The sequence below is a fragment of the Dryobates pubescens genome, chromosome 15, assembly GCF_014839835.1.
Source record: "Dryobates pubescens isolate bDryPub1 chromosome 15, bDryPub1.pri, whole genome shotgun sequence".
NCBI classification, from domain to species: domain Eukaryota; kingdom Metazoa; phylum Chordata; class Aves; order Piciformes; family Picidae; genus Dryobates; species Dryobates pubescens.
The window spans coordinates 19,108,448-19,136,429 of NC_071626.1; the positions used below are offsets into that span (position 1 = coordinate 19,108,448).

Here is a 27,982-nt window from a genome sequence, read left to right on the forward strand (position 1 = left end):
GGAGGTGGAGCCGCTTTATCGAGAGCCTGACTGGAAATTTCCCCCTCAGTTGCCGGCTCCGCCGCGGAGGAGACACTAGGGAGAAGTCACTCGTCCTTGTCACTTCGTGCTCTGTCCCGTCTGACCGACTGTCGTCATGGCCAACTACATCCACGTCCCGCCCGGTTCCCCAGAGGTGCCCAAGCTGGACATCACCGTCAGCGAGCGGGAGGGGCCCGGCTACCGCCAGGGCGCCCTGCAGCTCCTGCGCCGCCTGCGGCCCCACTGGAGACCCGAGGAGGTGACGCTGCAGGTACGAGAAGGCCGGGCGCGTGGCGAGGCCTGCTCCCGGTCCCTGGCGGGGGATGCAGCAGCCCGAGCTTGGGAAGGGAGGAAAGGAAGGGGGGAGGGTGGGCGGCCATTGTGCGGGGGAGCTGCCGCCGCCTCGCTTCCTCCCCTCCCCCTCCTTCTTAGCTCTCCAAACGCAGCCCCCTGCGCTGAGCCCCATTTGCTAGGCAGCCTGGCGGCGGGGCGTGTCAGCACGGCAGCATCCCCTGCCCCCTTCCTTCCTTATCGCTCGTTTTCCTGTTCCTTCTTTCGTGCGATCCCCGCTGGAACTTGGCTCTTCCCGTTTGCGGAGAGGAGAGCTCTGCTACCCGCTCTCGGGTGGCGTCCCTACCGCACACACGACGCCCGGTGTCTGCCCGGGGGGCCGTGGGCTGCGCTGAGGGAGGGGAAGGGGAGGGCCCTGTGAGCTTCACCCTTGCCGGATCCGTGCCGAGCAGGGCGTGTTCGTAAAGCGGTGAGGCACGTCCCTCCTCCCCGGGTGAAGGAGGGGAAAGGCAGAGGGAGGAGGAGGTGGAGGGGGTGGTTGGGTGGCTGCCGCCGCGCTGCAGTTGCTGGGGTGGGGTGGGGGGGGGAAGGCGGCCCCCGAGGTAACGGGCGCTGGGGCGCTCCCTGAGCGCCATCGGCGACGGAGCCGTTGGCGGGCTCTTCCCACGCCGCTGTATGTCATAAATAAACATAAATACATGTCTTGGGGTCCCTACAGGATTGCTTTTTAGGCTGACGCTATCTCGATAAGTGTCGTCCTTGCTTACATCTCTTGGTCTTGACCGTATGCCGAAGTGTCGCCGCTTCGTCTGTGGTGTCCTCTAGATGAGCAATCGTTCATATTTATGACGAGTCATCTGCTTGAGGATTGGCTGCTTTTGTGCTTCTAGAATATACTTAATCTGGCCCCATGCAAGTCTTCAGTCGATTTACCTGGCTAAAAAAGCAGTTCAGTTGCAGCCTTTGTGTTTAGTTGAGCATTTAATTATCAGCTGTTAAACTGCAGAAGTATCTTTAGGGAAGTTCCTCTGAAGAGAGCTGCTGGAACTAATTTGGGGGGGGAGGGGTGGGTAAAAAAAGAGCACATTGAGGGGAACAGAAAATTGACTGAAATATATTGCAGTTTCTTGATAGGAAAAGAAAATTGACATATGTCAGTTCAGTTAGTATGCAAACAAAGCTAGTGTGGTTTTTGATAAGTAATTTCTTTGAGAGTTGTAGCCGGAAGTTAAGCACAGTCCCAGCGTCTTGAGGTGCAATGGAAATAGCGTTACAGTGTGTTGGTTGTAAACAGCATTGTTAGAGTTCACAGAATTGTAGAATGTCTCTAGTTGGAAGGGACCCACGAGGATCATCCTGTCAAACCCAGCTTCTTGCAGGACTGCTTAAACATGGTTTTGTTCTTGTAGCTCTCTGATGAGGATTCTTCTCAACAGAATATATTTCTTTCATTCATACAGGAGTGCTAATAAATTAAATATTTTCATATTAAAGAGGGATGACTCTAACCTTTTGGGAAAATTCTAGTATGTTCAAGGAAATAAATGCTGCTGCTGCTTTTCTCTGTCACACTCTTTGGAAGAAGCAATTAACAGGATAAAACCACACTGTTGTGGAAAAGGGACTCATTTGACTGGTCATGCAATATTAAAGCAATAGGCTACTGTCTGTGGTTAGAAGTTTCTGTCTTACATTGTCTGAGTTTTGTTTCAACAAGTTAACACCAAAGCGTTTCAACTGGCTGTTTTTTCTTTTGCTCCTTTGAACAGCAGAGGAACATCCTAGTCAGGAAGGTCTTCAGTAGCCTTGTTGCTTTTAACTGTCTAGTCTGTTTAAACTGCTGTGCATAGGTGAGGAGCTATTAAGAATGCACATGGCTTGAAACTAGCTGTATTAGCATCATTGCTGCTGCAGTCTGTTATATGTGCATCACATACAGTAAGAAAGAAAGGAAAGATGACTCCTCTTGTCAAGAGGATGGGTTGAACAGAATGTCTACCATGGAGTCATCTCGTTAGAGTGGCAAATACTTAGGAGAGAAGTGAAAGTGAGAATTGTGTTACATGGGAAACATGCTTGGCTAATCTGAAACAGCAGCATCATAGGAAAGCAGTCAGGGAATATTGATGAGTGGAAAAACCACTGCTTCCTCTATTCAACTGTGCTGTTAGCTGCCTTTGCTCTTGGTGCTTCATGGGTGGTAACATTTAGGAAAGACTTGAAGAGTCTGGAGTTTGACATAAAGTTAATTAACTTCTCTTGCAAAAATTTCCTGTTGTGTCTCAAGTTGTTTAGTTAGCTAAATGATACTGAAACAGTGTAGTTAAAAATTGTAATGCATAATCCTTTCTGTAAGACTTTAAAGTTGTCTAAAATACACACACATTTTTAAAATTTTCTGCAACATTTCATAGAATGTAAGTGTAGGGCACAGGATGAAAATAAGTTGTATCTTCAGTACTTTAATTAGTCTTTTATTACATTATTTTATCAGAAAGTCTATAGAGTCCTAAAGCATTACCAATTATTTGCAACATTGCAACCAGCTCTACTGGAATATATTTCCTGTATCTCAAGCTGTATGTGAATATTATCACTACATAATAGCACAGATATTTAAGTTCTTTTACACTGTTTCCATTCTGAACACTGATCTTCATGTCCATGCTTTGTGCAGTTGTCATCAGAGGATGTACTCGAAACAGTGTAGAAGTCGGTGTTGTGTTTTCTAACTCTTAAATTATTGATTTGCTTTACAGTAATACAAAGCAATATCATTAAAACAAATATTTGTGGCTTTTTTCCAGAAGTCATTTTTGACTCAGTAACTGGATCAAAACTAAATCAGTAGTTGACTTTAGTAATAAAATTGTAGAGTTGTTCAGGTTGGAAGGAATCTCTGGAGACCTCTCTTCTAACTTGAAAAGCTCCTTCCCTGCTAAGTTCAGAAATTGGCCTTGGTGAATAGGAGAAACAGTTGTGGTTTCTTTTTTTTTTTTTAATTTAATAATAAAAAGAAAAGTGCCTTGTAATTCAGCCAAACTCTGTTTTGAGTTGCAATAGTGGACATCCCAAATTCTATATTCTGGATGGTTCTTTGGTAATGAAATATAAAAGCTCTTTTACTGCCTAAAAAGATGTTGTATTGTCCTTCTTAATTAAAATAACAGTTTTGAATCTACTACCCACCTTAAAATGTTATTTTCCTCTTTTATGGAGATTAATTTGTTAGTATTTGAAGGAGGCCTCAAGCACAAGCCCTGTGAGGAGAGGCTGAGGAAGCTGGGATTGTTTAGCCTGGAGAAGAGGAGGCTCAGGGGAGATCTTATTGCTCTCTACAACTACCTGAAGGGAGGTTGTAGCTAGGAGGTGGTTGGTCTCTTCTCCCAGGCAGCCAGCACCAGAACAAGAGGACACAGTCTCAGGCTGTGCCAGGGAAGGTTTAGGCTGACTATTAGGAAGGAATTCTACAGAGAGAGAGTGATTGCCCATTGGAATGTGCTGCCCAGGGAGGTGGTGGAGTCTCCATCCCTGGAGGTGTTCAAGAGGGGATTGGACATGGCACTTGGTGCTATGGTTTAGTAGTCATGAGGTCTTGGGTGACAGGTTGGACTTGATGATCTTTGCAGTGTTTTCCAACCTTGTTGATTCTATGAAATGAATGTCTACAAAAGACAACAAAAATGATTAAGGGAATGGAAAGGCTGAGGGAACTGGGTCTTCTTAGCTTGGAGGAGACTAAGGGTGACCTCATTAATGTTTATAAAGGTCTGAAGGGTGAATGTTAGGAGAATGGAGCCAGGCTCTGCTCACTAATGTCCAGTGATGGGACATGGGAGCAATGAGTGCAAGCTGGAGCATAGGAGGTTCCTGCATGGGTGCCAGAGCCCTGGAGCAGGCTGCTTAGAGAGGAGCCTGGAGTTGCCTTCTTTGAAGACATCCCAAACCTGCCTGGATGTGTTCCTGTGTGACCTACTCAAGGTGAGCCTTCTCTGGCAGGGAGGTTGGACTGGATGATCTTTGCAGGTCCTTTCCAACCCCTAACTTTCTGTGATTTCTCTGTATTTGAGGATCAGTGTTTGGTAAGCAGGGGAAGGTAAGAGCAAATTCTGAGTTCTTTTGTCCCATGACCTATTCTAGGTCTTGTGCTAATAGTGAAGAATTTGGCAGGTTAATATGTAATTTTGTCTCTGCAGTGTAATACTATGGTGCAGGAAAAACTGTATTTTCCCCATTCTGAAATAATGTTTATCACTGAGAATAAAGGCTGCTTGGTTTTGTTGGTGAAAAAAATATTGATACTTTTAATTTACACTGTCATTTGGACAGGAAGGACTGGGGTCACAGGTTAACATTCTGAAGTGCTGATCTCTCTAAATGGAGCAGTTGTGAGTGAGGGGAAAGTGTAAGAGGAATTGGAGGTGCAGAATGGGCGGTAATGCTGCTGTGTGATGGAAGAGCTGTAATCTGAGATGTGCCTTGAACACAATGTCACACTAAGTAGGACATGTAGGCAGTATTAGATGTCATTTGAGGGTGGGTTGGTTTCTCCATGTTTCTGAAACTTGTGATGAAGTTTGATACTCCTTGTAAAGAGGCTTTTTTTGTGGTATCAGTAGGTGAGGCAGCAATTGTGCATACAGTGATGTTGGAGGTCAGTGATGTGCCACATCACAGTGCATGATGTCATCTAGTCGTGGATGATATGGGTGTGCTTGTATTGGTGACTGGTCCTAAGTACAGATGGATGTTTGCTTAGGCACAGCTTCGATCTGGCTATGTAATGGAATATTACTTATGCTAGAGTCCCTTAACATTGGAAAGGAAGTTAGCTATCTAAGATGGTTCCTGGGTTTCCTCTCCATTGTTATCATGACCATTTAATGTCAAATTCTTCCAGCGGAAGGAGCAGCAAATGAGTTGTTTGAGTTAGAATAAAATCTTAGATTGTCTTTCCATTAGCTTAGTGGTGTGTTGTGTTTTTTTTCCTCCCCTTTTAATACATGTTTTCATCATATTGCAAAATCTGTAGGAATATCTACAACAACTCACCACTTCAGAAGTCTTAACTAGATGCCTGATTCTGTCTGTTTTGAAGTAGGAAAATATTCTTCAAAAACAGGAAGAAAAATGTGTAATTTCCCCATGGAATTTTCTTCTGACATAAGCAAAAAAGGTTTCTCTTCTGAAGTGTTTATATTGGAATGAGTTCTTGCAAGGAGTGACATTTGTAGCATTTATAGTATTTTCAGCACTCCATAGTATGAAATGTAATTTTAGATGGTATTTATATTTAGATGGTATTTATAGTGAGAATATGAAGGGTGTGAAACTCAGACCATGAAAGAACCCATCAGCTATTCCTTGAAGCTGCAGTTAATAGTTTGCTAGCCAAAAAGATGCTTGAACTATGCTATATAGTGTAGGTAGTGATGGTGTTTCTCTCTGTGCTCTTGTTACGGGAGAGCACCCCAAGGGTTCAGCAGAAAACTGATAGTTCAGCGCAGCCAATGGCCAAACTTGCCATAGAATGGTGCTATTAACTTTACCAATTTCCTACTAGCCTTGGTATTTTTAACACCAAATGATCTTGTTTGTCAGCTGACCACCACACAGACAATGGCTTTCACCTGCTGAATGTAATGATCTAGAGGATAGACCTCCAGAACGTTTGGGACCTTTAAGTGATGTCGATGTAAACTATGCTGAATCTATGAGTATTGACCTAAGGTCTACATCTTCCAGTAGTTCTCCTACAGATAGAAGAGATGGAGAAAAACCTAGTCCTTTTGCAAGAAATTAAACTCTTGAGAGATGTATGCTTGCAAATGTAATTGTATGGATGATACTTTCCCAGAAAATAAATGAAGTTGTCTTGCAATACAAACTTGAAATTCTGTGAGAATTGAGGAAGTGTATATTGAAAGTCTATTCCTTTCAGGAGAATCTCTGTTCATGATGAAACTTTGTATCACTGTTTCTATAGCAGTAGGGTAATGCTTTGTATATTTCTTTTTCTATGAATGTAGTAACAGTCTGGAGGAAAAAGGTCTATTTGGTTTTACATCTCTTCTATAAGTGTGAAGTGCTTTCTACTTGGCTTTGTGATGCTATGTGCCTGCCTGTTCCTTCTTGTTACATGTGATCATAAATTTGTTCTCATTCTTGCTCTGAACACGTAGAACAATAGGATCACATACAGGCTCATTGGTACCACCTGTCTATGAGATGGGAATATCTACGTCACATGCCCTTTTCAGGAATCTAATCACCTGATCCTTGCTGTTACAAGTGTTTTTTGAGATAAACTGTCTCAAAGATGCTTCATGTCATGGTTTTGTTTTTCACTTCTATTCCTGGACTCACTTGGCCTGTCTTTTTTCTGCCATGTGCAGCTTTCTGAGACTGCATTTGTGAGAATAAAGCTTATTTGTAGCTTTCTCACCTTCACTCTGTGTTTCGGTAAATGGTTTCTATTTGTTCCCAACAGCTAGAAAGTCTTGACTGGGTTGTGGGCTGATATAAATGCCATTGCCAGGAATGTTTACAGAATTTAGTTTTAATACTTTCAGGTGACGTGATGCAAAACTTATTACAATGTTGTAAGTACATATCACAGTAATGAAATTTTTGCAGATTATAGGAGTACTAGAATCTTGCTTCTTCCCCCTCCCCAATGCATTGCATCACGTTCTTGACTCGTATTTGCTCACTGTGGTGTTGCGGCATTGTGGTGGTTGTGTGTGTTGTGGTGAGGTTTTTTCTTTCTTTTTTTTTCTTTTCCTAAATTTATTTTTGTTTCCAGGATTTTCTAACTGCTATTCATAACATTCAGTAGATTCTTCCGGCTTCTTCCAAATGGCCTAAAGAGTTTACTGATCATCTTGCCCATGTCATTGGAGTCCATTCTCTGTCTATGCTATTTGACTGATGCTTTTGTTATAGAGCTCTTGCTTTGCTCTGCTGAATTTCAGGTGGTTTCGGGCAAGGCATTCTAAGACGATTCTTCAAATGCTCCAGTAAAGGTGTTCTGAATAAAATAGTTGAGTATTGAGTTCTCTTACTGGTAGAAAACATGAGAGATTTTCTCACAGTGGAATATGGAAAGTGTCTACTCATAATAATTTTATTAGAAAAGTAAGCAGACTCCTTGCCTTTTTAACAAGCAATAACTAAAAATGCTCCTGGGTGTAAATAATTGCTTGTAGCAGCATGTTACAAATAGATGTTAATAATAAGTAGAGTTCCTAAATTATCAGTTGAAGGAGTCCAATTTCCTTGTTGTAGATTTCTTCTTGTTAACACTAATGAGATTTGTTTTATGGGGATAATAGACCTGTGCAGCATTGCAAAAGCTGTACAGTGGCCAGGAGTTTAACAGCATGAGTCAAATTCTGACTGCTGCTTTGCATCAGAGAATCATAGAATGTTACAGGTTGGATGGGACCTCCAGATATCGAGTCCACCCCCACCCCCCCGCCAAAGCAAGATCACCTAAGGCAGGCTGCACAGAAACATAACCAGGTGGGTTTTGAAAGTGTCCAGAGAAGGAGACTTGACAGCCTCTGGGCAGCCTGTTCCAGTGCTCTGTAACCCTTACTTTAAAGAATTGTCTCCTCATGTTGAGGTGTAACTTCCCGTGTTCCAGCTTGTACCTGTTGTTCCCTGCCCTATCACTGGACACCACCAAAAAGAGCCTGGCCCCTTCATCTTGGTACCCACCACTCACATTTACAGACATTAATGTGATCAACTCTTAGCCTTCTCAAGACTAAACAGCCCCAGGTGTCACAGCCTTTCTTCATAGGATGTTCAACTTCTGCAGTCATCCTCTTAGCTCTCTGTTGGATGACTGAGGGACTGGAGCATCTTTCATATGATGAGAAACTGGGGCTGCTTGGGTCAGAAAAAAGATGACTTGTATGGATCTTAACAATACCTAATGGGAGAGAATGAAGAAGGAGCTAGAGTATTCTCAGTGGTCAGTGGCAGGCAAGGCAGTGGGCAAAAACCAAAACACAAGGTGACACTTTTTTTTTTAAAAACTATGAGAGTGGTCAATCACTGGGACATGTTGCCCAGTCAAGTTGATTACTGGAGATTCCATGGGATGCAGTCCTAGTCGATGGTCTCTAGTCAGCCTTGCTTGAACTAGTCCGGCACAGAGCCACAAAGATGACGAAGGCAGTGGAACATCTCCTTGCTGAGGAAGCTGGGTCTCTCTAGCTTGGAGGAGACTGAGAGGTGACCTCATTCATGTTTGTAAAGATGTAAAGGGTGAGTGTTGGGAGGACAGAGCCAGGCTCTGCTCAGTGATGTCCAGTGATAGGATAGGGGGCAGTGCATGCAAGCTGCAACAGAGGAGGATTTGTGTGAACGTCAGGAAGAATACATTCACTGTGAGGGTGCCAGAGTCATGGAGCCAGCAGTCCAGAGAGGTTGTGGAGTCTCCTTCTCTGGAGACATCTGGATGCGTTCCTGTGTGACCTGCTCTAGGTGATCCTGCCCTGGCAGGAGAATTGGACTGGATGATTTTTAGAGTTCTTTTCCAACCCCTAATGTTCTGTGATTCTGTGAACTAGATGATCACAGGAGGTTCCCTCTGATCTAAATAGTTGTAACAGTACACTTAAAAGGGAGAAGGTAATGAATTGACACATTATAATGTAAAGGTGTAATTTGTGGTTTGCAAGCCATATTTGAAACATTTACTGCCTGTTGAAATTTGGTAACACGTGTCAGTCAAAAGAACTGAATAGTTTTAGAGCACAACTGTATTCTTTTTTGCTTGAAAAACAGGATCTGTGGTGCTAAATGGTATAGTTTTTTTAGTTGCTTACTGATGTTGTAATGTTTGCTTGCTACACAGACAAGATTCTGGGTTATTAAAATAATAGCTAGTAATAAAATGTGGCCATATTTGTAAAGTCTTAATTTTGAGTTAGTCAGGGAGGCTCTGTAAGAAGGTTTGTTTGAATTGATGATTACCTCATTTGGATGAAAAATATATTCCTTCCTGAACCACCTGCTGCAATTTTGAGTGTTTGTAATTGTAAGAAAACCAACTACCTTTGTATCCTCTGCTATTCTGCATCTTTCCTCAGGAACCTGAGCTAATTGTTACTTGTGGTAACAACTGAAGGTTTGCTGGTCCTTTCCTGCATTTATTCATCATATGTGGATGCTGAGGAGAGAAAGCCATAATAGCTAAAACACAGCATCTTGCACTGTGAGAGTCTTGTCTTTTCCTCTATGGGAAACTTAAGAATTTTTTTCTTCAGCAACAACTCTTTTAGTTCCTAATGCTTGATTTCTCAAAGCCTCCGAGACATGAAAATAAGCCTTCACACTTGTTTGAATGATGCTATTTTACCTTTAAAGAGAGGAGGGGAAAAAGTGTGGCTTTTTCACTTGTTTTGCTTAAAAAGACTCCAACTGCCCCCTGCCCCAACAAATACAAAACAACCCCTAAACCTTCAACAAAACAAAATGCCACCTGAACTGTCCAAGGTTCTAAGGAATGATTCATAAAATGGTTTAGGTTGGGAGGGACTTTAAAGATCTAGTTCCAACCCCCTTGCTAGGGACACTTTCCACTGGACCAGGTTGCATAAGGCCTCATTTAACCTGGCCTTGTACACCTCCAGGGAGGGGACATTCATGACCTCCTTGTGCGGCTTGTTCCAGTGTGTCACTACCCTCACTGATGATTCCTGAAGCAGAGTTGCCTGTTGCTGACATGTGTTATTAATAAAAATGTGTTCATTAAATAGTAGGGTTTGGTATAAGATTTGAAGTGCAACAGACTGCTCCATTTATCAGTATTTTTGTTCTAGACCTGACTTCTGTTGCAACTGGGAATTAAAAGGTGTATTCAGGGTCTTCAGCTTGCCTTTAAATAAAAGCTGCTTGGAGCCTTTTGTTTTTGTTTTTGTTTGCTGTGTTTTAATTAGGATTTTGGAGGCAGCAGTGTGGGAGAAGAGGCATGACTGTAAAGACTAAAAAAAATTATACTCAAATATAAATTACAGTTACTGTGAGAACCTTGACTTGAAATTGTTTGCTTATGTTTAAGACTGCAGGAGTTTGTTGAGTACTTAAGAAAATATATTTGTTCTTGTTTGTGGTGTTGCTTGTCACCTGAGAATGTTAATGGCTTGTCCTTTAGTCACTTAGTAACAGATTGACTTAATATGTGTAGTTTAAATATTCAATCCAAATTGGCAAAGTGCAAATACTTTGAGAGTGTCAAGCATCTGTTTTCTGAGCTGTTAAAACTGTCCTGGATTGTAGGAGACTGAGAACTGATGAGTTACTCTTGCAGGCGTGGAGTGGGATTTCAAATGCATAGCTACATGTGACTGGGTACACACAGCCCAGTAGCTCAGAATCTAGTTGGCTTGTCAGGTAGCATCTGCAGGAGTTCAGCCTGTGTAATAACTAATTCAGGCCTTGTCACCAAATGTGAAAGGAGAAGCATCAGGTAAGGAGAGAGATTTGGGTGTGTTTGGCTTGGTGTTTTGGTTTTGTGTTTTTTGTTCTGCGTTTCCTCTCCCTCCCCTGCCCAGCTCGGAACTTGTAGCATCTATACATCCATCATTATTTGATTGTCATTAGATGTAAACATAATGCTGAGATAATGCTCTTACTATTTTAGAAAGTCACTTCCTTCATTTTCAGTATGTGTAAGCATCACATGAGTGACTAGGCTGGACACAAAGTCCAGTAGATTGCAGGGCCTAAAAAAAAGAATGCATTTATCTTAATGATAAGGACTTAAAATGCTTTTAAGAGTCTTTTAAAATGGCATATACCAGTTAGAAAGTTTAAAAAAAAAAAAAAAAAAAAAGGTATGGTACTTGAAGTTAAAGGCTAGGGTCTTGAATTTTAAGTACTGTCTCAAATCTGGAGGGGGCCAAAGTGACTTTAGGGATTGTTATCAATCAGTAAAATTTAGACTAAAGCTGGGGGAAGATAACCGTTGAACTTGGAATTGTTTCTGACCTGAAATTTGCTTTTAAAAGGTAGCTCTTTGAACTCTAGGAGTAACTTTTACTATTTCTGTGCTGATCAGCAAACACTAAAATTCTGAAGTGCATCAGAATTGCTGCTGGTTTTGTGCTGCCTGTACTCCTGACTTTGTATTGCTTTAGGATTGCTGCCTTGTTGGGGCTTTGATTTCAGCCACTTGTCAGCTTCAGAGTAGTTACATGGAAACTCATTATACAGTATTGAATTGGAAGTTAGTCTTTTGCATATAGTTTTTGTGTGGTTCACTACAGCATGTTATCCTCTTCTCTTTTTATGTATTAGTGGCAAAAAAAGTCCTTAAAACTTTCTTTGTAGTTTTCTGTATCTTACCAGTTTTTTTCCCTAATGCTCAATTTAGTAAACATCTGTGCTTTGTGAACTAAGGAATAACTCTGTTCTCCTCCAGCATATCAAAAATGCCTTTTAAATCTTTCTTTACTTTTCAGCTGTTCACAGATGGAATCACCAATAAATTAATTGGCTGCTATGTGGGTGAGATAACAGACGACGTTGTTCTAGTTAGGATCTATGGAAATAAGACAGAGCTCCTAGTAGATCGAGATGAGGAAGTGAAGAGTTTCCGTGTGTTGCAGGCCCATGGCTGTGCACCTCAACTATACTGTACTTTCAATAATGGCCTGTGCTATGAGTTCATGCAAGGAGAGGCACTGGATCCAGAGCATGTATGCAATCCAGATATTTTCAGGTAAGATTTTTTTCAATGATTTCATTAATTTATAGTGTTTTATCATGCCCAGAGGATCTCAAGCAGAGTAGAGCAGGTAGAAAAGTATTTAAGCCCACACTAAGCCAGTGTTCACATTCTTGACAGTGTGCTGTCCTCTTAGTTGTCATGGCCCTTCAGTGCTGAGCAAATGACCCTTGCTGCCTCCCCAGAAGAATGTTTTGGGGTGAAGAGCCCTCCAAAGGTCATCTAGTGAGCAGGGACAGCCTCCACTAGATCAGGTTACTCAGAGCCTTGTCCAGCCTGACCTTCAATATCTTCAGGGATGGAGGCCTCAACTACCTCCCTGGGCAACCTGTTGCAGTGTTCCACCACCTTCATGGTGTGGAACATGTTCCTAACATACAATCAAAATCTGCTCTTCTCTCATTTCAAACCGTTGCCCCTCTTCCTATCCCTACAGGCCTTTGTAAACAGTCTCTCTGCAGCTTTCTTGTAGGCTCCCTTTAGGTATTAAAAGGCCACTGTGAAGTGTCCTGGAGTCTTCTCTTCTCCAGGCTGTGTAATCCCAGCTCACTCAGCTTGTACTTTAGAAGTTGTGCATATTGTGAATATTGAACATTTGCACACTACCTTTAGGCAGATAATTAATGTGGTGGAGTTGGCAGCTAATTTGAGTCAGATCTTCTAAAGATAAGTAGGTTGAATGGTAGACTGCAAGTATAAGTATTTACACGCTGCAACTGAACTCCATTGTCTCTGCCTACCTTCCTTAAAGTAGCAATGCTAATAACCTTTTCAGTCTTAAAAGATGCCGCCTTATAGCTGTGTAGCTCATGTTTAAGCCTTCTTTGGGATCCTCTGCTGCATTTTTTTAAAAAATACGTTGCTGTTGTCTTCTTTTGTTACTAGAAAAATAGTATGCTGTCAGACATTTAAATACAACATTAATGTGTGTGTGTTGTTTTGTTTTAGACTCATTGCCAGACAGCTTGCTAAAATCCATACTATTCATGCACACAATGGGTGGATTCCTAAATCTAACCTGTGGCTGAAGATGGGGAAATACTTCTCTCTCATTCCCACAGAATTTGCAGATGAGGAAGTAAATAAAAGGTAGGTATTTCAGTACGTGCTTTCCTGACTTCCCATTCTTTCTGGTTGAAGAGTAGAAGAGTGTTTTAAAAAATAGTTTGTTACCACATACTGTTAAGTTGGAAAAAGCTTGAGTTTTGTCTTGCTTGTGTATACTGGAGTAGCTGCATGTATGTTAAATGTGATGGAGTAATTCATCCAGCATGATGTGTGTGTATAGACACATACAGCTCTTGGTTTGACTGGATGTTTAAACAAGGGTAGTTTTCTTTAATCTTTAAAAAGAACTGTGGACAAGTCTTCACATAGTTGTCTCAATAGTTTTTGAGAGCTGTCTGTGTCAAACTGAGATCTGTATTCTGGGGTGAAATACTGAAAACACGTTTCCCAGGCTTCCAAGACTGCTGCTTGGTGTTCGTTCTAACCTGCACTTCCTAGCTGTCTTGTTCACTTGATAAATGTGTCCAAAATTGTGTGATGTGAAAGTAAAATTAATGATAGGCTCTGTTCTGGGTGATGGGGTGAACTCCCAAGGGTGGCTTCCTCTTCAGAGGAGGTTGTTTCTGACTAGTCATTCTAGACCTGTGCTATCATGGAGTATGAATAATGGTCTCGCCTAGGTTCAAGGATTTAATTACAATTTGTTTTCAGCATCCCAGCTACCTTTTGATGTGCAAATCAAACTGGGGTGTGTTTTCATAGCATCTAACAAAATACCCAAAGGCTTTTAGCATCAGTAACTGGAAGATTAGGACGAGAGGTGCAGCAAAACTAGACGCAGTATTTAACCTAAATATAATTTCTGTATTATAATCTAAAACTTGTGTTGAACACAATGTTTCTTGGGGAGCAGGGCCTTTGAAGATGAAACTGTAATTTGGAATTGCTTGCAAAAATATCATCAAACCTGATACCACTCAAAGCAGATTGCGTCTTAAAAACATTAGTGGAACTTTCTTGATATCACTGGTGCCAACTGCCCTTGTTGCATTGTAACTAAAGAATGCTCTAACAAAGTTGTTTGAATTGTTTTTCTCGTGCAACATAACATTCTTACAAAAATGTGAGTAGTTAACAAAGTGGGTGGAAAAAATGGCTACCTAGGCATATTTACTGGGACTGAGACTGAAAATGAAAGTTCCCTGTATGCAGATACATACAGTACTTAGTACTTACTGTTGTGCATTCTTCCTGAAGGAAGTCATGTGAGCAAAAAGTGAATTAAATTTATGCCACAACCCTTTTAATTTCTATTCCTTTAAAAATATGCAGGATTGTATTTGATTCAGAAATCAATATCCTGACCTTTGGACTACTGCACAGATTCTTCATAGAGTTGGTGTTTTTTTGGGGGAGGAAGGAGGCAAATTGTCATAATTTGCTGTTGTACCAGGGGACAGGGTTTGCAAGAAGGTCTGTTTGCAGAAAGAATGTAGAGGGGAAAAAATAAGCTACTTAATTTCAAATGCTGGTATGGAACTCACAGTACTAAAAATTTAACTCTTAAACTTCTTATACCTGAAAAGGTTTTTAAGTGACATTCCAAGTCCTCAAGTTCTTCAGGAAGAGATGACTTGGATGAAGGAGAGACTGTCAAATTTAGGATCACCAGTGGTACTCTGTCACAATGACCTGTTGTGTAAGAATATTATTTACAACAAGAAACGAGGTAGGTATTGAACTAAGCAGTAAGTAGTGAGTGGCTGTTTGTGTTGTAATTGCATTTGCTGCCTCATTTGCTGCATTTTACTGACTTGTTAACTGACCTCAGCTTTTTAAGACCTCAAGTAATGGCAGCAATATCTGTGCAAGTGAGTTCCTTCATTAGGTAATTCTCATCTGTATGTTACTGTACAGAACAACAACATTGGTGCTCTTTCCCTTTTTTTTAATGAATTAATGAATTTGTTAATTCCTAGACTTCTTGTGTGACTACATTTCAAAGTATATAATTGTTCATGTTAATTCTGTTCCAGTCATATAAACCTTTTAGGGTGACAAAAAGCCTAACAAAAGCTAAGCACAGAAAATAGCTTGGAGATACTAGTCGCTATAATGTGTGTATATTCTGATTTGTGATTGTGGGAAGACACTTTGATAATGAAACACCTTAGTTCCAGTTAATACTGTGATCAGTGACTCAATGTTTACTGTGTGAGGTACATAGACAACTCAAAAGATTTCTTTTGTAAATACATACTGTAAATACAAATACAGTCAAACAGTTGTAGGCAGTACACATCTTAACCTTTTTTGGTTTTGTTATAATACTCATGTTAAAAAGGAATGACTTTTAGAAGTCTTTAGAGTTTCTGCGTAAACTTGCAGTTCCTTCTGTGGCTTGATTTTTAGTTGTTTGAGGTTTGGTTACTAAACAAATCAAACAAAAGGCAAAGTAGTGACACTAAAAGGGTCATTGTGCAGTAAAAATGCACAGCTTTCCTCCCACTTTGAATATCTGAGTTTAGCCGAGTGCAATAAATTTATCATATTAGGTGAGGATTTTCTTTTGAAGGGAGGATGCCACACATTCTAGTAGTTGTGGGAAGTTTATAAGATTGGCATGTACATCAAAATGTGAAGTAAATTGTGAATGGAATGGCAGTCTTCTCCATCAGCCATCACTGGTCTTTGGTCCCGTAAGCTCTAAATAAAAACAAACATGCTGCAGTTGGTTCTAATATGAAAGCTGTCTGTGTGTATGTAAACATAAATTCACTGAATGCATGTGAATTGAGAAAATAAAGTCTTTTGGTTTGTATGCAGGTTTCCCTCTGAGTTAATAGCACTTTGGAATGGAATTGCTCCCAATTCTAGTTACAGAAGTGTTTGTATATATATGTTTATATACCTGTACAATCCTGTTAATACATTTGTTAGTACAGTTTAAATTTTAATGTAAATGCACTTTAAGAATTCAGTAGCTGAAGTGGTTTTATTTAGTTTCACTGATGTGTTCTGGTTTCACTTAAAATGCAGGGGGGAGTAAGGCATGGAAGGTATAAAAAAACACAAACCAAACCAAACAAAAAAACCCCAAACCAAAAAACTCAGATTGTGCTCTTATACAATATCACAACTCCAATGTGTATACCAGAAAACATGTTTTTATGGGTGTGTTTTTTTCCCCAATGCTGAAACTACCTCGAGTTTTAGCATTCCAGAACAGACCCAATGAGATAAAAGTAATTTTTATAGTCACTTTTCATAGTAGAACCGTGCTGCAAAAAAACCCCAAACCCAAACATTTGAGGCATTCCTTTAGAAGGTTCACTCTCACAGTCAATAGGTTTGAAGTTCCTACTTTTAAAACAAATGCCATATGCTTTTGTCTTTGTAAACAGAATGGGGGAATAAACAATGCCAGCAGTGCATCACTTAAGAGCAATCCTACCATAACGAATGTGTGAGTGCTTAGTGTTTGGGGGCAAGGTGGGGAAGAGGGAGAGGTATGTCAAGTACATTGGCTTCAAGGTAGATGTAAACAGCTGGGGGAAAAAGAAGACTTGGAGGACACAGTCTCAGGCTGCACCAGGGGAGGTTCAGGCTGGATGTTAGGAAAAAGTTCTATACAGAAAGAGTGATTGCCCATTGGAATGGGCTGCCTGGGGAGGTGGTGGAGTCGCCATCACTGGAGGTTTTCAGAAGACTTGATGGGGTGCTTGGTGCCGTGGGTTAGTTGTTTGGGTGGTGTTGGATTGGTTGATGGGTTGGACACGATGATCTTGAGGGTCTCTTCCAACCTGGTTTATTCTATGTATTCTATGAAAAATGTATTTATTAAGCTTACATTTGGATGTTGCACTTGTACTGTATTTTGAAACCTCTGCAGTTTGGGTACAGCAGGCACTGTTCGTGGTAACCATACCTCAATGCCATCTGTAGAAGGGGTATTTGTAGTTTGAAAGCTGTTCTCATAGTGTACTTTCTACATTTGTACAAAATGTATTAATCTGAGTACAACTTTTAAGATGAAGAATGATTTTTTTAGAAGTGGGGGTTCAGCTCTAAACATGTATTGCTGGAACTCTGTTTAGCAGAGCAAAAGCTTTTATTGGGATACAAATGATTTTTCAAGAGCACAAAATAGAATCTTCAAAGATGTGCTTTAATAGCAATGGCATTGAACTGTGTGAAGGCAGTTAACAGCTTTGTGCTTTTACTGTGTATGCTTTTCCATCTAGAAACACTTCTGTGTGTCTAAGTCCTTGGTAACTAGAATTAGGAGAGAATTTATTTTCTAGATTACTGAAAGAAAGGGAACAAATAGTTAAAGTTTATGCAAATCTATTAATGTTTATCTGACTTGTCAGAAGTTGGCTCAAACTGTTTTAGCAACACTGTATTTGTGGTATTTGTGAATGCTTAATTTTGGGAGGCGCTGTGGGCATACATTTAAGTTACATAGTTTCTAGGACTCTTGTCCAATGCTGTTACAATGGTTATGGCTTGTCCCAGTGCTTTGCTTTAGACTTGTCTGCATTAAAGCAATCTGAAATGTTCAGATTTGAAAGAAAAATCATAGTTGTGCCACGGACTACTTTTTAAGGCCACAGGATTTGGTGGTTCTTAATTTGAGACTGGAATAGCATGTTGAGTGCTAGCTTCATTTAATGGAGTTTCACTCATCCAAAGTGAATTTGCTCATGCTGTGGCTGAGAGAACTGTGCCTCTTGCTGTTTTGCTAATGTCCGTTTGCAGTCACTCAGGATATGAAAATTTGCAAGTGTTACTTTACGTAACTCTTAATTATCAGAGTCATCTGTTCTTTAAAGGATATCATTCAGAGCTTCCATGTTGCTTTTAATTACAATTTGGACATCAAGATAGTTAAAATATCATTGAAGCTTAGTATTGCTTCTTTATAGACCTTGTATTCTGATGCTCTTAAAAGTCTTGGGGTTTTTTGGTTTTGGTGGGGGGTATTGGTTGGTTTTTATTTGTTTGGAGTTCTTGTGGTTGGTTTGCCTTGTTCGTTTGTTTGTTTTGTGGGGGTTTGTGTGTGTGTTTGTTTGGGGTTTTTTGTTTTGCCTTTGGTTTTGTTTGTTTGGGGTATTTTTAGTTGTGGGGTCTTGTTTTGTTTTTGTTTTTCCCCCAGCATGACCTGGAAGTTTTAAAAAAATTCTTGGTGTTTTAAGAGTACTCAATGCTATTCAGTAAGACCAAGTATCAGTATTCTTTTGTTTGTGTATATGCTCTCTTTGAATGTATTAAAATCACCTGCCGGGAGGTTGAGTGTGTGGTTAGATGGCTAGTTTTGTTCTGTTTATTCCCTCTGCCTACCCAATGTTTTCTATGATCTTTGGTAGGAGTCTGTGGGTGCTCAGTGCTTCTGAAGACTGAGGTATGTTTAAGGCTTCTGGTTTTGATCTGAAAACCTTTTTGTTTTGCAGGGCTACATTGAATAAATTTATAGCGACATTTGTTCTTTGGGTTTATGACCCCTTTGTGAATTTTCAAGTATATTAGTAGCATAGATCATTATTTTTAATGAAGCTGTCATCTATGGCCTCAATGGCTCACCTGATGAGTAGGATGGGATGGAGCACAGGATCATCATTGTGCTGTAGTAACTACAACTAGGATTGCACATTGAAAGGGCTTAACTTATTAAATCATTAGAAATGAAGAGCAGCTGGAAGAGGAGGTGTCATCACCCTCCTATCTTTCCCTGAGAACTAGCAGATGCTCTGACTGCTATGTGATCTGTTAAAAAAACTAATTTCTGATATGTGGAACACAGCACATATTTTGTGCCTTCATGTGGTTTTCATGGATTACCTTGCCTGTGAGATTACTAGGAGACCCCACAAATAATGCAAAGTTTTGACTTGAAACACTCAATCCTCTTGATGTTTGTATTCCTGTTGATAACAGTAGCTTCTCCAGAGGGATGATGTAGCTTAGTTTTAAATCATACCTCACTTCAGTAAAATAGAAATGTACTTAGACTAGTGTCTCTTGTTCATCTGCTTATAGCCACTGATAATCAGAGGGACAAATTCTTTGTACTTCCAGAAACTTCAAAACAAAGCCAGCTGTTTATTAATGTAAGCCATAGCTTTTGGAATTGGACTTCCTGTAGGAATGGTGTTAAAAGTAACTTCTAATTATAGTGTTATTTAAACAATTGATACAAAATTTCTTCTGCTTCTTCTAAAAGGACATGTTTACATTATGCAATTATAAAGTGGAAAAACAAAGTTTTAGCTTTATTTCACAGAACTGTGCGTCTTTACTTTGAGCCCTCATGCAGAAATTGAGTTCTACAGTAGCCTGAGCCTGAAAGAGCTCAGTGAAAATGCAGGACTTTTTCACTTAACTTTTGCCTTAACAAATTTGAGTTTGTCAAATTTTCTTCATCTGCTGCAGATGAGATATGCTAATGATGCTGCCTTGTGGTGCCATGCACCATGCTTCTTGTGCAATGACAGGAGGTTTGTGCCATCACTTATTCTCATGCATTTAACCATGAGAGTGCCTAGTACTAATGAGACAGTGGAAAATTCAAGCACTGCCAGTTTTCCAATCAAGCAGTAACAGAGGTAATGTGTGACAATAGTAAAAGATTTTAGTTGCAGATACTCTAAAATTTCTTGTCCCCTTAGGATTCTACAGAATGTCAAATTTTCCATTGCCAGCAAGATTTCCCTTGGAGGAGCTGGCCACTTTGCAGGCCATTTTCATTTTTGGTTTGTTAGATTCTAAAAGATTTAATCTTACAACCTTGGTAATTAATCCTCTCTTTTTGTGAAAATAAGGGCAAACTCTGCCTTGGAGGATTGTCACTTAGTGACTTCTGGGTTGTGGAATTTAACTTTGCTTGTAAGTACTTAGACAAGATTTATATGTTTGAAAAACATTTAATGTTTTAGAAGTTCAACTTCAATGAAGATGATCTGCATGGGAAGGAACATGTCTAACAAAGTGCTGTGATAACTTGGCCAGGATACTTATCTAGCAAAACTCTTATTTGGTAATCACAGAATGGTTTGGGCTGTAAGGGGCCTTCAAAGGTCAGCGAATCTAACCCTCTCTGCAGTGAGCAGGGACATCTTCCGCTGGATCAGCTTGCTCAGAGCCTTGTCAAGCCTGACCTTGAGTATCTCCAGGGATGGGGCAACTACCTCCCTGGGTAGCCACCCTCATGGTGCAGAACTTATTCCTGGCATCCAATCTAAATATCTTTTCCTATCCCAAACCATTGTCCCTGCTCTTACTACTGCAGGCCTTTGCAAACAGTCCCTCTGCAGCCTTCTTGTAGCCCCCTTCAGGTTCTGGAAGGCCTCTATTAGAATAGTCTCCCCAGAGCCTTCTCCTCCAGGCTGAACAACCTCAGCTCCCTCAGCCTGTCCTCGTAGCAGAGGTGCTTCAGCCCACTGATGTCTTCATCACCTTCCTCTGGACCTGCTCTATCAGATTCATGTTCCTTCTATGTTGAGGGCTCCAGAGCAGGACTCTGTACTCCAGGTGAGGTCTCGCCAGAGCACAGTAAAATTATCAGTCAGTTCACTTCTCTTGATCTATTGGCCATGCTTCTTTTGATGCATGATGTATCCACAAATATTAAGGAGACTGTATGTTAGACTCTCTGAATCCTTAGTCTAGGAAACATGTAGCATACTTAACTTTAACATGATTATTGATTTGTTTTTCTTTTAATTAACACCAAGTTCTGATAGTTAGCATTAGTATGTATAAGATGTTTTAAGTCATGCTAAGAAGATTGTTCATTGTATTCTAATATAAGTATACAGCCAACCATTAAAGAATGGGTATAGAAAGGGAGAAGGATGCAACTATTGTAGTTGCCCATTTCAGCATAGCAGTTTTGCATTTTAATGTTGTAGTTCAAAAGCTTTTAAGTGAACCCATTGCTTTATTTTCTGATTTTTATTTTTGTTAATCTTGTTGGTTTTCCTTGAAGCAGAAGAGCTGGTTGCATCTAGTCCATCTTGTTAATGTTTTGGCTGATGGGCTATAGACATTCTTGAGCAGCTTCTCTCTGTGTTACCTTGAGTGGAGCATTTTTCCCAGCTTCCCTGTTGGTTACTATAATTTGAAGCACTTGGGGCTATTTGCTGCTTTATCAGTCCTTGTTTTTGTAACAGTACATAGTCTCATAGTTTTCAAGACTTCAAAACAATCTGTTTCTTGGCAATAGTTTAAGCCAGCTAAAATAAAAGGCAACAATAAATAATAGTCTTGCTTTGTAAGTGTGGCTAGAGGAGGCAGGAAACATCAAGATGTTCAAGGAAATACCTACATGTTGGAATGTCTTAGTCCACTGTGATTATACACTTGTGAGAATAAACAGGACTGTTCTATTTTGAGTCGGGGAAGAAACTGGTCTGGTATGTCTATGTAAAGCTTCAATAAAGCATCTTCTACTGTATTTCTTACTTTGAAGGTAAGGGATGCCCTCATGTGGTGGAACTGAAAATTGAAGCTCTGCCATTCAGGGTTTAAACAATTGTAAGCTCTAAGTAATTATTTAAGAGCTTTCTTGCATTAATATTCAAGGGAATTTCATGTAATAAAAATCACAGCCGTGCCCTGGAATGTTTGAGTGGACTCAGCTGAGCACAAGCCAGACAGGTGTATGGTTTTGTTTTGTGATTTCCCCAAAACTTCAAAGGACATCAAAGGATTAGGGATGTGATCTCATTTGATATGGACTCTGATGTTGCTGCTGTTGTCTCACGTAGGTGATGTGCAGTTCATAGACTATGAATACTCTGGATACAACTACTTGGCTTATGACATTGGAAATCACTTCAATGAGTTTGCAGGTAAATACTGGATTTTGGAGGTAAAGAGGCAGTGGCTTTATAAAAACCTCTTATTCTTGCACATTCTTTTTCTGTCTGTGTATTTAGATACATTTTAATCAGATTAGCAGCTATATATATGTATCTGTCTCATCTTAACCCAGAAATGGGGTTATGAGGTCCTAAGTTTTACTAGAGATAAATGCAGAACTTGCATTAACCAGTTCAGTTTCCTTTCAGTGGATGCCAATTCCATTTACTCCATAGTAGAGCAATAAGCTTGAGTGTATATTGTATAATTTCAGAAGCTGGGGCAACAGGAAAAATTCACATAGTGATTAGTACAGAAAGAGTACAGCTTGTTATGAGATTAGAAGATGGCTTCACACTGAAGCAAGTTCAGATAACTTTATTACATTCCAGGTGTATATTTAGTAATTTAAGTTGTAAACTTGGTGATTTAAGCATTTGGAAATCACAAATATTTATTTACAAGATATGTTGGAGATCTTTGATTATTATCATCTTTTTAATCTGGAATTTCTCATGGTATGACTACACTTTTAAGGACCTAAGCTCAGTAATGTTAAATGCACAATTACTACCTAATGTTTTTTCTTAGGAGAACAATTTTTTCCCACCTCTGCTATTTGATACCTATTTAATATTATTTTTCTAAGATAAATTTGAGTGGATCTGACACAGAAAAGAGGAGGTGCTAAGGGATGCTCATAAAAGACTTAATGAGAATTCCTAAATCCTTTGGGAACTGGTAGCTAGTCAGAATGAGCTGTGATCCAGGTTTGGGATTTCTGGCAGATTCCTTGCATCCTATCACTAAGCAGCTCCAGTATAGCAAGAAAAACAGGACAAAAAGAGTAGCTGTGGATGTAAGACTCCCAATTCTGCCAATACCCTGTGGGGGAAAGAGGTAGACTTCGGATTTTTCTCTCAAATTTGAGCTTGGGTGGTGACAGGGTACATGCACCCGGAGTCAGCTTTGGATATTGTTGCATACAAGGACTTTTTGTTACAAATTATGAAGCACTTATTTCATATGTTTGGGAGAATTTTTGTTTCACAATGCAGGTACTTCCTCTTGAGGCTTCTCTCAAAGCCAGACTTGTATTTTGAGATTCAACAAGTAGCATGTGTTCCATGGTGGCAACTTAGTGCTTTGTTGAATGCTCTGTGTGTGAGAAATCCTTGTCAACACGTAACTGATGTTACATGCTAACAAGTCAGGTCAAAATAAAAAACACCAATGTTTGTAACTGATGTTACATGCTAACAAGTCAGGTCAAAATAAAAAACACCAATGTTTGTACACACGGATTTTTGTGGGTGGGCGGGGAGAAGGGAAGTAGTCTGGTATTGTGATTCTTATGGTCTTTTAAAACATGAAAAGGTTCTAATAAGTACTTTTTCTTTTTTTGTAGGAGTAAATGAGGTAGACTACAGCCTTTACCCTAACAGAAAATTACAGGAACAATGGCTGAGATCTTACCTTGAGGCCTACAAAGAATACAAAGGATTTGGCACAGAAGTCAGTGAAAAAGAAGTTGAAGTACTGTATGTCCAAGTCAATCAGTTTGCACTGGTAAGACACTTAAAAATGCAACCAAACCAACCAACAACCACAAACAAACATAGCAAAACTGGAAAACCCAAACAAACAGAAACCCCAAACCCACCTTACATAGCCTGTTCTGTGGAATCTTTTCTGGTATGTTGTGTGTTTAAGATCTCAGTAGAATATTCTGACTTTAGAAGCCTTATAGTAAGATAAAAGGATAATGTTTTCTTACATTACAATGCTTATTATTATTGTTCTACAATTATTAGAGAAGAGATGATGAGATTATTCTAGAGGCTTTCAGTACTGCTGTAGCCCTTTCCTTGCAGTCTCTTGGCAAGCAGGGAGTTGCTTTCAGATTTGGATGTGGTTATCTTGGTTTAAATTGTAGGAATTTCATATTTTTTTCTAGAGTTGAATACATGTAGAATAATACAGATGTATTTAGCAGCGGTAGCAATGTGTTGTTTCACGTACAACAGTCGATGCAAAAGATGACCTATTTCATAAATGCAGCATTATTTTTCTTGAAAATGTGTGGAGAGTTGGGAGTCCAATGGATTTACTCTGATTGCCAGCAATTAATTCTATCATATTTGTTTACCACTCTTTGGTAAAGAGATATCAAACGACTTTACAAAAAGCTTGAGTTTTGGGAGTTCTCTTCTAGGCAGCTTCTTGTCTCAATGTGAGAATTCTGTTTACAGGTTGGATTTATAATGTTAATCTTTCACTATTTTTTTTCCCCCCTTTTCAGGCTTCCCACTTCTTTTGGGGATTGTGGGCTCTAATTCAAGCCAAATATTCCACCATTGACTTCGATTTTCTAGGGTAAGTGTGCTTGATACAGTCTTCTTTAAAGAGATTTTGTGATGACAATGAATGTTAAGTTCTGTTGCCTGAGATGCTGGCCTGTGATGTTCTTTCAGAGAGATGTATGTCTCCGACATTTGTTTTTTGATGGCAAGAGGCAGAGGATTTAATCTCTCCATTGGCCATAATGTGCCCAGGGCATCCTGGGATGTATTGGAAAGGGTGTGGAGAGTAGGTTGAGGGAGGTTCTCCTTCTCCTCCACCCTGCCCTAATGAGGCCATGTCTGGAATATTGTGCCCAGTTCTGGGCACCTTGGTTCAATAAGAACCTCAGGGAACTGCTTGAAAGAGTCCAGCACAGAGCTGCAATGATGCTGAAGGCAGTGGAACATCTCTCTGCTGAGAAAAGGCTTGAGGGAGCTGGGGCTCTTTCACTTGGAGCAGAGGAGCCTGAGGGGTGACCTCATTCATGTTTATAAAGATGTGAAGGGCAGTGTTAGGAGGATGGAGCCAGGCTCTGCTCAGGGATGTCCAGTGACAGGACAAGGGGCAGTGGGTGCAAGCTGGAACAGAGGAGGTTCCATGTGAACATAAGAAAAACAATTTTTCACTGTGAGGGTGCCAGAACCCTGGAGCAGGCTACCCAGAAAGGCTGTGGAGTCACCTTCTCTGGAGATATTTCAAATCTGCCTGGATGTGTTCCTGTGTAACCTACTCTAGTTGTTACTGCTTTGGTAGGGGAGCTGGACTTGATCGTTGGAGGTCCCTTCTAACCCCTAACATTCTGTGATTCTGTGACTGGGCCAGGTGATAAAATTAATTTTGCATGGCAAAAGATGCCACTTTAGAGATTTTTTTGCATTAAGTTGATCTGGGCTTAGTTGTGTAAACTGTTTTGTAAAGGAGACAAATGTGAATTTTGTCACTTGAGTATTCTCAAGTCGAAGTGCTGGTAGTGACCACTAGATGGCAAACTAAAAAAGTTAAAGCACAGGTGGTAGGACTAAAACTTGTCAGTTTTCAATAAAATCTCATTCTTGCAATGATCAAGATCAAGTTTCTCTGCACCTGTATTTGTCAGTTGTTGCACAATCTATTAAGAACTATTAATGTCTATAAATATGAGGGCTGGGTGTCAGGGTGAAGGTGCTGGTCTCTTTTCGGTGGTGCCCAGGAAGAGGAAGGGGTGCAAGCTGGAGCAGAGGAGGTTCCATCTCAACATGAGGAGAATCTTCTTTACTGTGGGTGTGATGGAGTGCTGGAGCAGGCTGCCCAGAGAGGTTGTCAAGTCTCCTTCTCAGGAGGCTTTCAAACCCCCTTGGATGAATTCCTGTGTGCCCTAGGTGATTCTGCTTTGGCAGGGGGCTCGGACTCAGTCTGTCGAGGTCCCTTCCAACCACTAACATTATATGGTTAAACACAAAGCCAGCACCTTTGATGCTCTCAGAACAGCATCTCTTTTAGAAACTGTAGTAAGCTGGGATTGGAGGGGTAGTGACAACCACAACAGGGTTGCTTGGTTGTTCATTTTTCCTTTGGCTGCTGCTACGGGTCATTGATGGAAATGGATACTGTGGTAGGTGGACTTTTGCCTAGCCCTGCCTAGCGTCACGGCTGTTTCATAGAATCATTGTCAGGGCTGGAAGACATCTCAAGGATCCAATCCCCCTGCTATGGGCAGGGGCACCTCACACTCTGTCAGCTTGCTCAGAGCCCCTCTTTGCATGTGAGGAGCTACCTGCTCTTAACATCCAGTCTCTCTTTCCCTTTGAACAGGTATGCAATTGTTCGGTTTAACCAGTATTTCAAAATGAAGCTGGAGGTCATGACATTGACTCTTCCTGAGTAATGAGGAGGAAGAAACTTACCAAGTGGATAGACAACCCCTGAATCCTGAATCTTTTCTGAGAACAGATACTGGAAAAAAAAAAACCTAAACATTTGCTGAAGTTCTGTAATGCTCACTTGGTGGTTCTTGCTTTATAAATAATGCCTCTAAACAGTCCTTCAATGTTAAATTTAATATGAAGAACATACGTACTGCTGTTGATATCAGATGGATTAGAAACTTGCTAAATCTATGAGAAGTTGTAGAAAAGGCAATTTAATCCTTCTTTGTAATTTAACATATGCTGTATGTGAATTATTTATTCTAAGTTTAACATGGTAACATGATTCCATTGCTGCTTCCATCAGTTTCTGTAAAAGTTTGGTGCAGTTCCAAAGGATTTGTTGAACAGCTTATTTTATTGAAGTTGCATTAACTTAAATTAAAGAAAACATGGTCAGAGAATATTAACCTGTTAGATGTACACAAGCAAAAAGAAGTGATGAGAGACTCGTCAGATCACCAGTGTGGTGTAACTAGGGAGAAAGGTTAGGACCATCTTTCTTTTTGTTTTCAACAAGAAAATGGTAGCTTTCTGTCTGATGGCATTTTTTCTTTTGTAACAGTCAACTGGCTTTCTGAAATGATAAATAATATTTTGAGTTTTTCCTTCTTGATGTGTTAAAACTGTAGAAACTTAAAGGTTCTGTGACCATCAGATTCTCTGAGGATATGAACTATCCTGGTGTTAGATGGACAACACACAATCTCTTAATTCCTGTGGGAAAGCTGCTTGTTCATTAAGTGTACTTGTAAGGCAAAAACCCCCATTATTCCAAATTCTAGTCTTTTTTTTGAAGACTGATTCTAAATTCAAACACTTTTCTGGTGTCTATTTGATGTGCTTCAGCAGTATCTAGCAGAGTGGACTATTGAACTGAAGAGGAGTGAACAGGTCCTGTTGCACTGGGGAGCAAGACGCTTAGGTTTACAGTTCATCTATCGTTGACATCTCTCTGCTTTGTCATCTTCTAACCTTGGGTTCTGGTCTTTAATGCTTGGTCCTGTAGCTGAAAATTGTCTTACCTTTTTTTTTCCTGTTGCAGCAAATGACTTTTCAAAGTCTCTAGTTCGAAGGATGATATGGAAATGTACCTGACTTGAACGATGGGGCTTTGATCATCACACCCATTTTCTTATTTCTTAAAGCTATTATACCAAGAATGGTCTGGAGTAACAAAATGTGAATTTGAAAAGGAAATGTTTACTTAAAACAATGTATAAGTTTGCATGGAAAAGAGGCTTTACATTTGAAAGGGGGTGGCGGGGGGTGGGAGGGGAAGAAATCCACAACAGAAAGAAAAACAAACCAGTGTGGGGTTGGTTAAGCATATATCCAACTCTGATTAAACTCTGAGAAACTTTGCACTTTGGTCACATAAGTGCCCACATGTACAAAGTCTGTGTGTGTGCATATACACGGCAAACACAAACTTAGCTGAAGAGTAAATATTAGGGGGAGTCTGTTGTACAGACTCCAGCAAAGATATTTATTCAGAATTGCTTTATGGTACACCATGCACAGAGATGTGTGTGTGCTTTACTACAATAGCTTGGATCAATTCAGGACAAAGACAATTTATGTGAATGAAAAAAATGTCACCTGTAAAGACCATTTTGAATGGCATTCTGTTCTTTTACAAAAGCAAGGTTTGCAATTCCTTTTCTTTTCTCTTTTATATTCATCTCTGGAGGTTTCTGGCTTTTTGGTTTCCTTCAGTCAAAACCTTAATGCAAATAGAAGAACTGGGATTTTTATTTTAATTTTTTTTTTTTTTTTCTTTTTTCACTTCAGATAAATAATGATGTTT

The 27,982-nt window shown here is 40.1% G+C and overlaps 1 protein-coding gene across 1 annotated transcript; it reads left to right on the top strand.

Annotated features, from left to right (window-relative positions):
* Nucleotides 1-27,982, top strand: ETNK1 (ethanolamine kinase 1). Its single transcript, XM_054167639.1, has 8 exons — nucleotides 1-292; nucleotides 11,790-12,049; nucleotides 13,004-13,144; nucleotides 14,650-14,792; nucleotides 21,832-21,915; nucleotides 23,334-23,494; nucleotides 24,228-24,301; nucleotides 26,060-27,982. The coding sequence occupies exons 1-8, from the start codon at nucleotides 137-139 to the stop codon at nucleotides 26,130-26,132; spliced, it is 1,092 nt and encodes a 363-aa protein (XP_054023614.1). The 5' UTR covers nucleotides 1-136; the 3' UTR covers nucleotides 26,133-27,982.